This window comes from Dunckerocampus dactyliophorus, chromosome 9 (genome assembly GCF_027744805.1).
Source record: "Dunckerocampus dactyliophorus isolate RoL2022-P2 chromosome 9, RoL_Ddac_1.1, whole genome shotgun sequence".
NCBI classification, from domain to species: Eukaryota; Metazoa; Chordata; class Actinopteri; order Syngnathiformes; family Syngnathidae; genus Dunckerocampus; species Dunckerocampus dactyliophorus.
The window spans coordinates 6,691,826-6,709,449 of record NC_072827.1 but is presented as its reverse complement, the minus strand read 5'-3'; the positions used below and the strand labels follow the sequence as shown (position 1 = coordinate 6,709,449).

The window sequence follows — 17,624 nt, the reverse complement described above, 5'->3', positions numbered from 1 at the left end:
TAAAGTCCTCGATATTTCAAAATGGATCAGCTGGGTGAATTTCAAAGTTTGGTTGTTTTAGGACTCGAGGGTTTGCCGGAGCATTGCAACCCAGCATGACATATGTTATCCAATATACTGTATAATAAAAACACAGATTCCGGAAAATATAGACATGATGTGTGCTGAGTTAACAAATACTGCAAGAATTATACATGCTATAAAACTGAAATAACATCTACTAGTGCTTACCTTGTAAATACAGGTATGTACGTGTATTGATACAGACTGGTGACGTACCTACAAAGAACAGGACAGTATAGGCACGAGACCGTGACGTCATGACGTCTGTGCGGCGTCCTTGCGCCCTGGGAAACCTGAATAGTATACAAGGGTGCAAGTGTACAAGTGTGCCAGTACACAAGTATACGAACCTCGCGTACTTACCGAGAAAACATCGCGGAAGACTAGAAACTTGCAACTAGTCAAAAGAGAGTCTTAGTTTGAGAATAGTGCACGTTCAGTTCAATTAGGCGTCACAATCTTGACTACAAAATGACGACCAAAAGGAAAAAGTCAGAAATCGTGAGAAAGAAAATGAACTCCAAGTCCGAGGATAAACTGCTGATCTCCAGTCTGACACTCAACGTTGCTGTAAGTATTTGTTTTAGTTCATATTTGATCAGTTTGTTACTTATTAGAGATGGTCGAGCATTGACCGAGTCGTTCAAAACGCCCGTGTTTTTTACTGAACCGGACTCGTGGGGATTCGTCTCTGTTAACTCGTTCACTTATCCTGCTGCCCTCGCTAAATTAAAACGCAAACCAGGTAACATGGCATTAATGGTGCAATTGTTAAGCTAACTGCATTTGTATAAATGTATTAACCCCGTGGAAAAAGCAACAGATCTGCGCCCTACCTCAAATCAACTCTCCTTTTCACCTATTCTTTCTCTGTATGTGCTGCTCGCTCGCTAACGCCGAGCGAGGACTCTAAGAACCAGGTGACTCACTCACCAACACCGGCAGAGTGCCGACAAGTGATTTGTGAACCTGACGTGGGCTCACGGGTTTAGTGGGTCGTGCTGGGCTTACAGGTTTATTGCACGGGTAGGTGGACTTGTTTCGCATGTGCGAGTTTCTCTGGTGACGTAGACGCGGCATTGAGCACTCAGTCATACGGCGACGTCACCACCATATTGGATGTGGCAAGAGAGAACGGGGAAGATGCCTGATTTATGTTCTGCATGGAATTGTATTTTAGTGAGTGACTCATAAAACTAAAAACAAACTAAAAAAGAAATCACTGACATTGTCAATAATTGTAAAGCAAAACATCAACTGATTGTAATGGAATTGAAATGGAAACAATAAAAAGGGTTGTCAATGAGATCGTAGAACCGTTAACATATATCAATAACTTATCATTTCAGACTGGACAATTTCCTAACAAAATTAAAATAGCTAAAGTAGTTTCAATGTTTAAAAGTGGAGACAAACATCAATTTACAAATTACCGACAAGTTTCCTTATTACCTCAATTTTCTGAAATTATCGAGAAGCTATTTAATAACAAGGTCGACAAATTTATTCAAAAGAATGAATTACTCGCAGATAGTCAATATGGATACAGAGCCAACATTTCAACCTCCATGGCACTGATTGAAATCCCGGAGGGAATTACTAACATTATAGACCACAGAAAATGTGCAGCTGCAGTATTTATGGATCTTACAAAAGCCTTTGATAAAAAAATAATCACAACAGCCTAACAGCAAAATTAGAAACGTACAGAATCAGAGGATTAGTTTTGAATTCCGTTAAAAGCTATCAAGCACACAGGAAGCAATTTGTAAAGCTAGGAGAATATACATCTGCAAGTTTAAATATTACGTGTGGAGTACCCGAGGGGTCAATATTGGGACCACAACTGTTCAATTTGTATATCAATGTATACTGATGTATAACAAAAGACTTAGAGTTGGTATTATTTGTGGATGTTACTACTTCCTTTTGTTCTGGGGAAAGCACACAAGAGCTAATTAAAAATGTCACGGATTAAATGGTCATATTAAAAAGATGGTTTGTTTAAAAACAGATTATCGTAGAACTTAAGTAAAACTAAAAAAATGCTATTTGGTAATAGCAAAAATGACACGTATGACCAGATACAAATAAACGGAGTGAACATCGAAAGGGTGAACGAAAATAAATTTCTGGGGATCATAATAGATGAAAAAATTAACTGGAAATGTCACATCAAAAATATACAACTTGTATTACCATATGTAACGTATTGTGTGGAGATATGGGTAATAACTATAAAAGTAATCCTCACTCGCTAAATGTACAAAATGTAAAAAAAGATCAGTGAGGATAATTCATAATGCCACGTATAGAGAGCATACAAATCCCTTATTTTTAACATCAAAAATATAAAAATTGTCTAATTTAGTACATTTTCAAACCGCTAAAATTATGCATAAAGTTAACAATGACCTGCTTCTCAAAAATGTCATACAATACTTCTTTACAAGAGAAGAGAAATGTGATCTTAGAGAAAAACTAAACTTGAAACACTTATATGCAAGAACAACGTGAAAAACCCACAGCATTTCCGTATGTGGAATTAAATTATGGAACGGATTGAGTAAGGAACTCAAACAATGCACCGAGATGAGCGAATTAAAAAAACAATACAAGCAGTAAATGTTATATATATAATGTTATATAAATGTAATATAATGATGTGAAGGAGCAGCGGCTCTACTCTGAGCTCCTCCCGGATAACCGAGCTCCTCACCCTGTCTCTTAGGGTGAGTCCCGCTACCCTACGAAGAAAACTCATTTCAGCCGCTTGTATCCGGGATCTCGTTCTTTCGGTCATGACCCAAAGCTCATGACCATAGGTGAGGGTGGGAACATAGATCGAACGGTAAATTGAGAGCTTTGCCTTCCGGCTCAGCTCTCTCTTCACCACGACGGTCCGGTACAGCGACCGCATTACTGCAGACGCTGCGCCGATCCGCCTATCGACCTCACACTCCAACCTTCCCTCACTCGTGAACAACACCCCGAGATACATGAACTCCTCCACCTGGGGCAGGACCTCATTCCCAAGCCGGAGGGAGCAATCCACCCTTTTCCGACTGAGAACCATGGCCTTGGATTTGGAGGTGCTGGGTCTCATCCCAGAAGCTTCACACTCAGATGCAAACCGTCCCAGTAAACGCTGCAGGTCACAGCCCGATGAGGCCATCAGGACCACATTGTCTGCAAATAGCAGAGATGAGATCCTAGTGCCCCCGAACTGGACTCCCTCGACACCTTGGCTGCGCCTAGAAATTCTGTCCATGAAAATTATAAACAGAATCGGTGACAAAGGGCAGCCTTGGCAGAGGCCAACGTTTACCGGAAACAGGCTTGACTTACTACTGGCAATGCGAACCAGGCTCCTGCTCCGGTTGTACAAGGACTGAATGGCACGTAGTAGCGCGCCACCAATCCCATATTCCTGGAGCACCCCCCACAGGACACCGCGAGGGACATGGTCGAATGCCTTTTCCAGGTCCACAAAGCACATGTAGACCGGTTGGGCAAACTCCCAAGTACCCTCCAGGACCCTTGCAAGGGTGTAGAGCTGGTCCAGTGTTCCGCGACCAGGACGAAAACCACATTGCACCTCCTGTAGCCGAGGTTCGATTAACGGTCGTACCCTTCTCTCCAGCACCCTGGAATAGACTTTCCCAGGGAGGCTGAGGAGTGTGATCCCCCTATAGTTGGAACACACCCTCCGGTCACCCTTCTTGAAAAGGGGGACCACCACCCCAGTTTGCCAATCCAGAGGTACTGTTCCTGACTTCCAAGCAATGTTGAAGAGACGTGTCAGCCACGACAGTCCCGCAACATCCAGAGCCTTGAGGAATTCAGGGCGAAACTCGTCCACCCCCGGAGCTTTGCCACTAGGGAGCATTTTGACTACCCCAGATACCTCAGCCACGGTGATGGAACTGTCCACGTTCGTATCCTCAGTCTCTGCTTCCTCTATGGAAGGTATGTCAGTGGGATTAAGAAGGGCCTCAAAGTATTCCTTCCACCGCCCAACTATGTCCTCAGTCGAGGTCAGCAGGCTCCTGTCCCCACTGTAAACAGTGTGGACTGGGCACTGCTTCCCCTTTCTGAGGCGCCGGACAGTTTGCCAGAACCTCTTCGAGGCCGACCGAAAGTCGTGTTCCATGGCCTCACCGAACTCCTCCCACACCCGAGTTTTTGCCTCGACCACCGCGAGCCGCGTGCCGCTTGGCCTGCCGGTACCCGTCAGCTGCTTCAGGAGTCCCACAAGCCATCCAGGCTCGATAGGACTCCTTCTTCAGCTTGACGGCAGCTCTGACCTCTGGTGCCCACCATCGGGTTCGGGGCTTGCCGCCACGACTGGCACCGACCACCTTGCGGCCGCAGCTCCGATCGGCTGCCTCAGCAATGGAGGCACGGAATAGAGCCCATTCGGACTCGATATCCTCGTCCTCCCCCGGGATGCAGGAGAAGCTTTGCCGGAGGTGAGAGCTGAAGACTCGACGAACAGGAGACTCTGCCAAACGTTCCCAGCACACCCTCACTACACGTTTGGGTCTCCCGGGTCTGTCCGGCATCCTCCCCCGCCATCCAACTCATCACCAGGTGGTGATCAGTTGACAGCTCAGCCCCTCTCTTTACCCGTGTGTCCAAAACATGCGGACGCAGGTCTGATGATACGACTACAAAGTCGGTCATAGACCTGCGGCCTAGGGTGTCCTGGTGCCATGTGCACTTATGGACATCCTTATGCTGGAACATGGTGTTTGTGATGGACAAACTGTGGTTCGCACAGAAGTCCAACAACATCACACCGCACGGGTTCAGATCGGGGAGGCCGTTCCTCCCAATCACGCCCCTCCAGGTCACACTGTCATTGCCCACATGGGCGTTGAAGTCTCCCAGTAAAACGACAGAGTCACCAGTTGGGGTGCTCTCCAGCACCCCTCTGATGGACTCCAGGAAGGCTGGGTACTCTGAACTGCCGTTTGGCGCGTACGCACAAACGACAGTCAGGACCCTTTCCCCAACCCAAGGCGTAGGGAAATCAAGATTCAAGATTCAAGAGAGTTTTATTGTCATGTGCATAGTAAAACAGCAGTTATACCATGCAATGAAAATCTTATTCTGTTCATTCTCCCAAGAAAAGAAAGAAAACACAAGACTCCAACACAGAGGCACCGAGCCGGGGTCTATTAATAAGTCCACACCAGCTCGCTATCTCTCCCCTGCAGCAACTGCAGCAAGAGTAGAACAAGGTCCAGCCCCTCTTGAGGAGTTTGGATCCAGAACCCAAACTGTGGGTCGAGGTGAGTCCGACTATATCTAGTCGGAATGTCTCAACCTCTCTCACAAGTTCAGGCTCCTTCCCCGCCAGACAAGTGACGTTCCATGTCCCAAGAACCAGATTTGGCCGCCGAAGACCAGGTCGCCTAGGTGCCCGCCCTCGACCGCCACCCAAAACGCAATGCACCGGACCCTTATGCTTGCCCCCGCAGGTGGTGGGTCTACGGGAGGGAGATCCCGTGTGGCTTCTTCGGGCTGAGCCCGGCCGGGTCCCACGGGTGAAAGCCCGACCACCAGACGCTCGCCTGCGAGCCCCTCCCCCAGGCCTGGCTCCAGGGTGAGGCCCCGGTATCCCACTTCCGGGCGAGGTGCGGTCTCTCCTCGTGTGTTTATTCATACGGGTCTTCTGAATCACTCTTGGTCTGGCCCGTCACCCAGGACCTGTTTGCCTTGGGAGACCCTACCAGGGGCATATAGCCCCAGACAACATAGCTCCTAGGATCACTCGGGCACACAAACCCCTCCACCACGGTAAGGTGGTGATTCATGCAGAGGATGTGGAACTGTGAATGGAATTATGTGATTATGTGATGTATTCCATTGTAACTTGCATGCATGTTCAAACAAAATTAAACCATAAACCACTGCTCACTTCTCTACACAATGCAGGTTTAATCCCTAAATATGCCTCACTCACTTATTAAACACTTTTAAAGTATAAAATGTATCGCTACACACCACTAACGATGAATAATGTAAGATGATCCATGAGCCTCGCCTTTAGCCTGATCGTCAGGCTAGCAGGCTAGAGAACGTCTACATACTCCACACTACTTGCCAAACAAAATGCAAAAGCTCAACGCTTGACAAAAATATAGCAGTGAAGCATATAAATATGTAAAAATTGTGGTCTTTTTTAAAAAAAAAGTGGTACATGCATCCTGTACATTTTACCTGTATTATTTCCATGCAGAGGAGGCATTTCAGTATGTGGAATCAAATTATGGAACGGATTGAGGTAGGTACTCAAACAAAGCACTAAGATGAGCGATGCAAGCAGTTGATTTTTGCAAAATACAAGGAAGAAGAGTTTGGAACCACTGTGTAATCACTACAACACTACTCTTCATTCTTGTGAGTTCATTGTCAGTACTCACCGATTATTACAACTAAGTTCAGTTATGTCTATTTAAACTGAATATATGCACATGTGGAACTGTGAATTGTAATATGTGATGTATTCCTTTGTAACTTGTATGCATGTTGAAATAAAATGAAACCCTTACAATTACCATTACCATTTTACATGAGCTTATCCTCACTAGGGTTGCGGGGAATTAAATGTGTTTTCTGGCGTGGCCCAGCAAGTTGGGCAGACGCTCCGAGCAGCTGGTGTGATGCCACGGAGGTCTCTGGCACAGGCGCTTCAGGTGGCTGATAAGGTTTTTTGTGTGCTCGAAGTCCCCCCCCCCATCGCAGAGCATTTGGTACAACTAGCACTTCCTCAGAAAGTCAATGTTTGTTTACAAGCGAGTTCAGGGGAAGTTATGACAGGCCGTTAACGTCACAGGCAGGAGAAAAAAGCAGCGCTTGATTTGCTCACCTGCACAGTTCGGGTAATCTCGACTCATTGGAGTGTGTTTTAAAAGACTATCTGTTATCAGAGCTATTTTTAATGTTATCTGATTTACCGGTATTAATAAATCTGTATCGATATATCATCCCGATAATTATCGTGAACTCATAATTTTTTACCAAAAATCCACAAGTTTGCGAGGCAATGAACGGTGAATGGTGAATGTGCGGGGATCCACTGTACACCAATGTGACACTTTATTAGGTAAACCTGATGAGTTCCACGAGAGAGCTTTATGAAAAATGACAGCAATTATAATTAATTACAATTAAAATTTTGTGGCGGTAGTCTAACTAATCATTTTTAATATGCTAACTGTGTAGCTAAATTTTACAAATGCAGTTCTACAACTGCAAAGTAAACTTATTGTGAAATACATATGGGACAGTGATGTACACTAAGTCATACATAATGGTGTGGTTATGTGTGTGCATGCCACTATCACCTTGTCTTGGCTTTTTCTCCCCAGCTTATGGACATCAACCAGAAGACACTGGACACATGCAATAACCTCTCTGCAGAAGATTTAACAGACACATTGCTGCTGCAGTCCAGAGTCAAAGAACAATCCAATCTGATCTGCGTACTGAAGGACAGATCAGACGAGCTGTTCGTCCAAACTCAAACCCTGCAGGAGGCCAAGACGCAGCTGGAGAATCAACTTGAGATCTGTCAGAAAGAAGTAGTGCAAAAGCGTGAGAGAACAGAGATGGTGGAAAAGCGCTTCATGGATTTAGACGCCAACAGTCGAGCCATCATCGTGTTCATGGAAGAGTACAAACATCAGAATGCTCAGCTGAAGCTGATGAACAAGCAGCTGCAGGAGGAAAACAACACGCTCTTCTCGCAGAATTTACACGATAAAGAGGTGGCCCTTGAGCAACTTAAACAGGAAGTCAAAGCGTTGACAGAGAAGTTCGCAAACAAGAAGAGGGAATATCTGTAAGATTTTTTTTTCCAACCAATAGTTGTGCCAAGCAGTCAAAATGATCCAAATGTTTCTCATGACTTTCTTTCAAAGGGAGAAAATTGCAGAAATGGAATCCGCATCCAACATGCAATTAACTGAGCATCAAGAGAGAGTGGCGTCGCTACTTGAACAACTACACGTGTCTCAACAGCAGCATGAAGTTGTGGAGCAGATGTGCAAAGGTAAATGTGAGGACAGTAGAGCCCCGCTTGTTACGAGCATTGCTTTCCGGGACCACCAACAAATGGCGAAAATTGCAAGTCATTGATATGCCTATAAAAATATCTATTTTTGACACACGGCTTGCTCCTCCCCCCTATCTCTGCTCCTCGTTTGTCATTGACGTTCTCTGATTTTTGAATTAACAGTTGCAGTAAAAGTGACTGTTGTAATTGTGAGATTATATTCAGCTCCAGAACCCTCACCATCTCTCTTCATTTGCCATTGTTCACCAATCGACACAATTAGGCCTGTCACGATAACAAATTTTGTTGGTCGAAGATTGTGCTACAAATTATTGTTGATATTTAATATTATTGACAACATTTTTTGAGACAGTTTTTTCATTATTTTCATGAGGTGTAATTCACATTTGAACCACTAGATGGTAGTCAAGTATAGTGTACGGTGTACCTGTGTGAGACATTAGCCTGGCACAGAAGTTGCCTGTATGTATGTTTTTGCAATGTAGCCAGCGACACCGTCTGTGAGTGAGCCCCATTTTGCACATTTGCACTGTTTTGTTTATATCTGCGGCCAAACGGCTCAGTAAGCATTGACTGTCGGGACGAAGGCACCGCTGCCCGAGCACCTCCATCCGTAGTTTTTTTCCCAGTTGAGAAAACTGTCTTTGTCAGTCTTTGGTGTTCATTCTGTTTAAAACCGAAATATTTCCACACTGTGGCTGTGGCATTCGCCTTAAAAACTATCGCTTTTGTGCGGCCATTCATCCCTTTAAAGGGATAGTTGGGATTTTTTGACATGAAGTGGTATGACATCCAAATCAGCAGTGTACTACATCAACATTGACTTACTCCCCAGGTGGTCCCGTGAGTCCAGATCTAGTCGGATTTTCGTGACAAGGAATCCACTTAGTTGCTGGGGACAATTAAGTAAAGAATTTGGCTTCTCAAAACAATATGTGTTCAAAGGAGTAAGACATTTGCATCACAAATGCCTACTCGAAAAAATCAGACCTCACAAATCGCTCAACGTTATATTTGTCTCCTGCTGCATCCCTCCGCACTGTCGCCTCTCCATTCTTGTGTATGTGACAAAGACGCGAGAGTTTTTTGTGAGTTTTTTTTGAGAAGGCAGTTTTACGACATATTAGTCTTTTGATCACATATTGTTTTGACAAGCCAAACTCTTTCCTTTAATGTCCCAGCAACTAAGTAGAACTGTGTTCCTCGTCACGCAAATCCAACCAGATCCAGACTCACGGGACCAATTGGGGGTTAAGTCAGGTTCTGTAGTACGCTGCTGATGGGGATGCCAGCCTTTGAGGAGTGAGGAGGAAAACAAACACGCATGCACATGTCAGTGGAACAAGGCTAGCAAAATTATCAAGTTTATTTTTATTTACTGTGCAATTAATTGATTTATTGATGATCATGACAGGCCTATGTATGCTGCACATTTGACCTGTACTGTCACATATTTAGAAATGATGAGCGACTTAGGGTCAATGGGATGTTTTCTGTGGAAAAAGTAGCCTATTTTCAGAGAGAAAAAGGAAAAATATATTTGCAGGACAAAAAATCCAAGAATTTGCAGGACTGTGAATGTGCAGGGATCTGCGATATATGAATGTAGTCTTTGTGATGATGGTAAGTTATATTTCTATATTTCTATATTTTTTGCCATCATCCACAATCCTTATGTGACATGAACATGCTTGTCTTCCTCTTTTCTGTGTGTTCTAAAGATATAAAAATAGCTAAAAAGAGGCAGCTAAGAATGCACGTAATGGGACACACCTGTTCCGCCTGTAAAGCCTTATGAAAAAACCTCCACAGACCACCAACAACGCTCCATTTACTGTATTACATGTTACCATGAATGTAACTGTTACTACAAGCTCACAGCATGGATATAAAACCATGAAACCTTGTTGGAGGTTTTTGGAGGTGTTTCAAAAGGCGGAATAGGTGTGTCATACAGTATCTCACATAAGGATTGTGGATAATGAGCAAAACTCCAAGAAAAAGTCCACCTTTCCTTTAAGATAAACGCCCTAAAGTTACAGTGGGGGTTGAGGGCATGTGAAAACTTTGGGGTTTAATAACAGCGCCACCATGTGGTGCATGTGTCAGCACAGCGGGAGTGCATGTTTTGCCAGATGTTCACCGTTTTGAGTTCAGCACTGAGGTAAGCCATCGTCTTTTTCAACAGACTTAAAGCTGAAGTTTCATAAAGAGGAGGAGCAGCACACTTTGAAGGAAACCACAATGAACAAAAGCATCATCAGCCTCACCAAAGAGCGAGACAAACTGCTGCGTATCTCTGTGGAAAGAGAGAACATCATACAAGTATGTTGGTGGCAAGGGGCAGTGTATCTGTGAGCATCATTTCACATGAACCCACCTGTGGAACTACAGGAGAAGCATGAGGAACTCAGACGTCTGGAGTTACAATGTAAGGAGCAGAAGAGAGCCCGGACAAGAGCAGAGGAAAAGTAAAGTGTGATTCAATTTCTAAATACAGGTGGTCCTTGGGTTGCAGCGTTTTGTAGTTGCAGACACACTCCAACAATTCATTCAAAACTTAATAAGGGATCTGTGAAATCTGTTTTATTTTTTTCCCAAATTCCGTTTTTTACACTTATTTTACCAGTGTGTGCTTTTTGGGTTAGTGATTAAAATGTCCGTTAATGAAATGCAAAAAACCCTTACATTTATTGATGCGATACATCATTGGCCAATTGTGCCCAGTCATTGAGAAATGGAAGTAGCCTGGCTAACTTTTCTAAAGGAATGCCAGCCTCTGCACACATTGCTACTAACTTCAATCTTCAACAAAATATAATGGCTGTGCTTGTGATCAAGGAAGATGGAGTCAATTGCAATTCCAATTGCATTATCAATGTGAGGTGTTTTTATGGCACCCTTATTTTGTTTAGACAAAATATTACACAATATTACACAATTAAACGAGATGTGACAACGCTCTTACGTCCGAAGGCTGGAAGCGTTGAGAATGTTGGCGGTTAAGATGAGCTGGGTGCAAGCATAAACGTGCCTCATCTTTTTCCACTCAAAACTCGCACGTCGTCACCGGGGATTGTAAAAGGCTCCTTACATTAAAGCGGTAAAACACAACACGGTGTAAATAAAGTTCTAGCCTTAGCGAGCATGCTCTGCTAAACTAAGCTAACCCCGTTAGCTTCCATTCACGCTCAGTAAGAGTAGATTCCGACAACTTTCGCTGGTGTTTCAGGTCTTCATTTCGACATGTTTAGTTCGGGAGGCTGCGCTTTAGTATTTGTGATGACATTCTGCCAAGATTGAGCGGTCCGCCGGGGAAATACTTCCCCACACAAACATTCCTTCTCCTCACGATGACAGCATTTCATTCACATTATGTCAATTTCCCACGTTTAACAGTAAATTCTGTTTTCATTGGCCAATTCCACGATTCTGTTCGTGATTCTATGGAAATCATAGGGCCCTATTTAATTTTGGTACATAAATACCCAACTTGCTTGAGAACTAGTTACAGCAGGCGCAGCGGTCCGCTCGGTAGTGATGTGCGGATTGAAACTGAAACATCGTTACTTCTGATACCAGCTCTTCATGCTCTAAAATCGATTCTCAAATCAAAATATCGATATTTTTGTACTTCAGTCGTTTGAGATCATTTTTGCCTAAAAGGTTTGTTGAAACGAGCCATGTGTGAATTGTGAATACAGTTTTTATTGTGATAGTAGTTCTTAATAATTTATCATTTATTTTCATGGGTTATTATTTTACTTATTTACTTTTTTTTATTGTTTAAAATATAATTTTCACATAATTTATATGATTGTGTCCGCTGTTTTTTGCTGTTGTGTGTTAGCTTGGCTATATTTTAAATCACCCTACTACCTCAATATACTTCAGGGTTTAAAATAAATCAATAAATAAAATTAACTATTAAATGCATCATTTATTTAAATGAATAATTTATCCAATTAATAAATTCAATATCTAGTAAATATCTAGTGTTACTTTATGCTATGATATGAAATACACAACTTTTTTACATTTACGAGAACATATTTGAATTTGCACAAAGTATAGGTATCAGATCAGTATCGCCGATACCAGCCTGAATTTTACACAGTATTGAATCAGAAACGAAATCAGTGGTATTGCACATCGCTACCGCTCGGCAACACCCGGGCAACATTGGTGTAACACATCCTGTAGCCAGTGAGGTCATGCCTTCAAAATAAAAGAAGCACACCAAATAGCACGGCCGCTTCCCTTATTTTATAATACAAATGTTGACAGGTATGGCACCAAGGCAAAGAAAAGCCATCACCATGGAAGTGAAAATGATCATAAAAAGCTCCCGAGGGAGGAGAAACACCCATCAATACAAGCTGCACTTTTCTTCTCACCTGTTCAGACTGTCACAACCATCATGGATCAAGGATAAAGATGGTATCCTTGAGGATGTTAAAGTTTCTGCTCCTATGAAAGTGACAGGAATAATTAAGCAGTGTAGTAGTCTTATATTGAGATGGAAGTGTTGTTAGTGCTTTGGTTGGAAGACCAAAATCCCAAAAATGCTATAATTCAGTTTTTGACAAAAATTTGCCCAAATTTTGCTCCAGTCTCGGTATTCCACAATATTGCGCAAACTGGTATGTTTTTCCTGTACTGTATCATTCCACAGGTTGCTGACTCACTGTCTGTGCATTTTTTATTGAGTGTTCTACTAAATAGCCCGCCATGGGGCCAAAGAAAGTTGCAGGTGCCAGCAATTTGACAAAAAAGGTGGGAAACAAGAAAGAGTTCAAGAAAGAAGTCATCACAAAGTACAAAGATGGCATCTCCTCATTTTTTGGTTTATATTTTTGGATGTCTAGAACAGTTCCATTATTTCCTATGGGAGAATTGGCTTTGGTTTTCGTAGGTTTTGGTTTTTCGTCAAACCTTTGGAATGAATAATGAAAACCGAGGTTCCACTTTATTTTTACATGCCCTTCATGTGTTCCGTGTGTCGTATGAGTGACTTAGGAATTAATTTAGTTATAAGATCTTAAAGGAAACTGCACTGATTTCGGAATTTTGCCCATCATCCACTGTCTTTATGTGAAACATGAACATGTCTTTCTCTTTTCTGTGTGTTCTAAAGATATAAAAACAGCTAAAAAGAGGCAGCTAATTAATGCACGTGATGGGGTACACCTTTTCCGCCAATTAAAACACCTCCAAAAAGGTTTTATGGTTTTATATCCATGCTGTGAGCATGTAGTATCATGATCATCATTCATGATAACAATCTAATAATTACTATTTTGCTTTATTTTGGTCATCTTAAGCATTAGCGGAACTTCCTTCCTAGGTGCATTGACTTCACATAGCAACATAGAAAGAAACACTACACCTAGCGTTAACTTTTCCAAAAACAAAAACACAGCAGTGGTGATGGCTGCTCCAATATGTAGCATGAGCTTTCGGTAGTGGCCTAGTAGTTAGCCGGTTTGTTGTGGCGAGGTGTCACTATGCCCGTAACGTAGTTCTTCAGCGTAAAATGTTAGTGTAGCTGTTGCTTGATATGCAGGTCACATTATGTACTGTAAATGGGGCGTTGTTGGTGCTTTTTGGAGGGTTTTTTAGAAGGATTTATAGGCGTAATAGTAGGGATGTAAATCTTTTTGTGCTAGACCGTCAACATACGTGACTTAAGATACCGTTCAAAAACAATGTATTTTAAAAACAGAACGATTTGATATGATACTTTGTACAATTGATACGATTCAACGGTTACATTTGTTGATGTAGACATTAATTTTACATAAAAAAAATAAATAAGCCAATTGTATAAAAGTGGCATTCTTACAGTATTATCAAATGTGTAAAAGAGCACATCATACCCCCAAGCATGCTGTAAGACAGGGGTCGCGGCCCGGGGGTTGGGGACCACTGGTATAGACTACTATACTGTATTTTTCCCTTTTTCTTTCTCCTCCTATTTGGTCCCAAATGCTGATATTACATAAATGTAAGATTTGATGACCTTTTTGAGTGCTAATGTGCATATTTGTGCGGTGCACCTTTGGTGGATGGTGGCTCTGTATTCATTTAATGATTTTAATTTGATGTTCCTGTCTTAGTATTAAACAATACATAAGATAAATTCGATTGCTATAATGTACATATGTTTTGCTGGTGTGTTGAAAATCTTTCCCGGTTACTAGCTAGCGCGCTGCTAATGCTATTTACATCCATTCTCATCTTCAGTTATGCAAAGCTATGGCGCATAAGCAACAATCCTTTCACCGGCAGCCCATGCTCTTGTGTTGTTTAAGAGATGACAGTCAACAGACAGACAGACCGTCAACTGGTTGCTAGTTTTGCGATACCTGGTGCATGACTGTACAGTCCATCTAAGTATTTATGGGTCATTCTTATGCATCCAGGAGGCTGCTAATGATGCAGCCACATCTCTCACTTTTAAACCGGATATCTGGTCGCATGGGTTTATTGTTCACAACCCTATGGAATAGGTGTGTCCCATTATGTGCATTCTTAGTTGCCTCTTTTTAGATATCTTTATAACGTACAGAAAAGAGAAAGCGGAACGGACTTGGTTGTAACCTGAGGACCACCTGTACGTCTGCTGTTGAGTAGAGAAATTAAGAGTATAAAGCCACCATTTGTCTCTCATGTCAGGTTTAAACACGAAGCAGAAATGGTGAATGCAGATAAAAGAGTGAAATCTCTGAAGGTGGCTCTTGAAGAAGCCAGGACAAAGTATGAGACGCTGAACAAGGTTTGTTTTTGTTATCATGCTAAAAATACTGGCAAAAAAAAAAATCTCATTGTCATAAATATTTTCCAGGATTTTGAGGCCTTCAAAGAACACAGCAGTGGTCTCCTTCATAAGGAAAGGGAGTTAAATAAGATACTAAGACACTTGAGGAGCTAAAGCTACAGATTTTACTAATCTTCCTCATTGATCAGTTTCAATTAGAAACAACCTGCACATACAAGACAGACCATGAGCATTGTTATATATTACAGTATCATCTTTAATCTCCTTCCAGAGCAACACAAACATGACACATCAGAAGTTCCTCAAATAGAAATTATACTGTACAATTCAGAGATCCTTCCATACGTCAGCATTTACGAGTGCTCCTCTGCCAGTTTCTCTGCCTTTTGGACCACTTCTTCAATGGGACCCACCATGTAGAAAGCCTGCTCAGGTAAGGCATCATATTCACCTGGACAAGAGGAGGCACAAGAAGTTTTTTACCAGGAAAATATGAAAGCTTCAAGTCATTCTGGGAGTATACTAGTGGTGGTGAATCACTACCTCCTAGGATGCTCTGGAAGCCTTTGATGGTTTCTTTCAGAGGTACCAGCTTCCCCATGTGGCCCGTGAAGACTTCAGCCACCTGGAACGGCTGGGACAGGAAACGCTGGATCTTGCGAGCACGGGCTACGGTCAGCTTGTCTTCCTCAGACAGTTCATCCATACCCAGAATAGCAATGATGTCCTGCAAGGATTTGTAGTCCTGAAACAAACATGCAAGTCATTAGAGCGTGTTCTGACTCATAATAAAAAAAAGAAAGGTGACTAATTAAAAAAAAAAAAGGTGACATGACAAGTCTTGCCTGGAGGATCTTCTGTACACCTCGAGCGACGTCGTAGTGCTCGGCCCCAACAATGTTGGGGTCCATGATGCGGGAAGTGGAGTCAAGGGGGTCCACGGCAGGGTAGATGCCGAGCTCAGCGATGGCACGGGACAGCACGGTGGTGGCGTCCAGGTGAGCGAAGGTGGTGGCAGGAGCAGGGTCGGTCAAGTCGTCAGCAGGCACGTAGATCGCCTGCAATGCAAACATTTTATTAGTCAATGGAAGCCGTGATATCACTGTCATCCACTCACTCCTTACCTGTACTGAGGTGATGGAACCCTTCTTTGTGGTTGTAATTCGTTCCTGCATGGTACCCATATCAGTGGCCAGGGTGGGCTGGTACCCCACAGCAGACGGGATACGACCCAACAGCGCAGACACCTGGCAGACCGTCCGACAAATTAATCTTGGCAAATACATTTTGTAGGTGCAGTGGATGCCTTTTCATGGGCGTTACCTTCGGGGGACCACCGTACAATGGTGACTCTTTTTTTTCCCCCAAAAATGTCTATTTTTGATGTTGATGTTCTCCTCCAGGTTTCATTCCTAAATATGCCTCACAACCTTAAACACATTTAAAGTATAAAATGTAAAGCTGCTCACCGCTAATTAATTATAATGTAAAATGATCCATTCAGGGACTGCCAAACAAAGTGCGAAATTTCACCACTGGCCGAAAAAACATCAGTGAATAAAGACATAAACGTGTAAACATTTCATGTACGCTGTACATTTTAACTGTATTATCACCAGTTTATAAAGTTTTAGCGACTTATGGTGAATGAGATGGCCTATTTTCGGAGAAAAAAAATACAGTAATCCCTCGTTTATGGAGGTTAATTGGTTCCCGACCTGACATTTCCCTGAAGTAGGATTCCTTCTTTATAAATAGAATATTTAGGTAGTTATGGCATAAAAACCTGTTTACGATCTTCTAAATATGCTCTTTAACATTATAAAGCCCTCTAGACATGAAATAGCATCCTATAGTCACCTTTACGTTCATATGACCCAATATAGTAAATATAATCACACACAATAAGGTATTTATTTGAGAGTTTACCTTGTAGGGGAGCAGAATAGGTGGCAGACAAAAAGTGATATTGGGGTTCAGAGTTGAGTGATATCTTGTTGTGGGCTATGGCAGCAACAGTAGCCCGTGTTATTACTACTGTGTCTGTTGTGAGATTTAAAGCTGCAATAAAAGCCCATTGTTCTGGCGATCAAGACTGGTGCTTGTCTCTCTTAGAGATTATTAAAGTACCGTATTTTCACGACCATAAGGTGCACTTAAAAGTCTTAAATTTGGGCGGGGCGCCTTATAATGCGAAGCGCGTTATGTGTACGCCGAGTTCCAAAATTTTGTACTGGCAAGTGTTCATGTGTGACTTTCATGAGCGCTCCTCTTGACTCACTGGCAGCCCTGCCTGCCGACACCCTGCTTATATAGAGCAAAGGCGGGCGTGATTGAGGACAGCAAAGAAAATGCGGACGTAATAGAGGACAGGAGGGGGGGTGTGGCGTGAAAGAGGACGCTGAAGACACTCTCCCAGTAGGTACGTATATAGTGCCCGTATGTGCACTGTGCAAAACAACATTGGTTTGGCGAAGAACACACGAAAATGGCACCTGCAAAGAGATGCTTATGAAGCACAATTTAAACTGAAAGCTATCAGTTACGCTGAGGAACATGGAAATAGAGCAGCCGCGAGAGAATTTAAGGTGAGAATGAATCCATGGTTCGCAAATGGACGAAGCAGGAAAATGAGTTTCGCCAAGTGAAGACGACGACGCTGAGTTTCCGCGGAAACAAGGCGAGGTGGCCAGA

General features: G+C 42.8%; 2 protein-coding genes across 3 annotated transcripts in view; one reads left to right on the top strand and one right to left on the bottom strand.

Moving 5' to 3' along the window:
* Positions 1–355: 355 nt before the first annotated feature.
* zgc:172182 (coiled-coil domain-containing protein 89) lies at positions 356–17,522 on the top strand. Of its 2 annotated transcripts, XM_054788457.1 has the most exons (7): positions 356–633; positions 7,443–7,915; positions 7,995–8,125; positions 10,338–10,474; positions 10,544–10,620; positions 14,828–14,927; positions 14,997–17,522. In XM_054788457.1, exons 1-7 carry the CDS (start codon positions 535–537, stop codon positions 15,081–15,083), a joined length of 1,104 nt encoding a protein of 367 aa, XP_054644432.1. In that variant the 5' UTR covers positions 356–534; the 3' UTR covers positions 15,084–17,522. The 2 variants fall into 2 exon arrangements, with proteins under 2 accessions (XP_054644432.1, XP_054644430.1); XM_054788455.1 differs by having other exon boundaries at positions 14,828–17,522.
* Positions 15,158–17,624, bottom strand: part of LOC129188218 (ATP synthase subunit beta, mitochondrial-like) — a 15,403-nt gene continuing 12,936 nt past the window's right edge. Inside the window, exons 7-10 of the mRNA XM_054788426.1 lie at positions 16,055–16,177; positions 15,776–15,988; positions 15,474–15,675; positions 15,158–15,381 (exon numbers count right to left, since the gene is read on the bottom strand). Of these exons, the coding sequence (XP_054644401.1) occupies positions 15,284–15,381; positions 15,474–15,675; positions 15,776–15,988; positions 16,055–16,177 (636 nt within the window). The 3' untranslated portion in view covers positions 15,158–15,283. The remainder of the gene's footprint in view (positions 15,382–15,473; positions 15,676–15,775; positions 15,989–16,054; positions 16,178–17,624) is intronic.

Coding starts and splice junctions, on each gene's coding strand:
- zgc:172182 (XM_054788455.1), top strand. CDS start 535: ATGACGACCAAAAGGAAAAAGTCAGAAATCGTGAGAAAGAAAATGAAC. Junction 634..7,442: donor GTCTGACACTCAACGTTGCT/GTAAGTATTTGT, acceptor TTTTCTCCCCAG/CTTATGGACATCAACCAGAA. Junction 8,126..10,337: donor TGTGGAGCAGATGTGCAAAG/GTAAATGTGAGG, acceptor CTTTTTCAACAG/ACTTAAAGCTGAAGTTTCAT.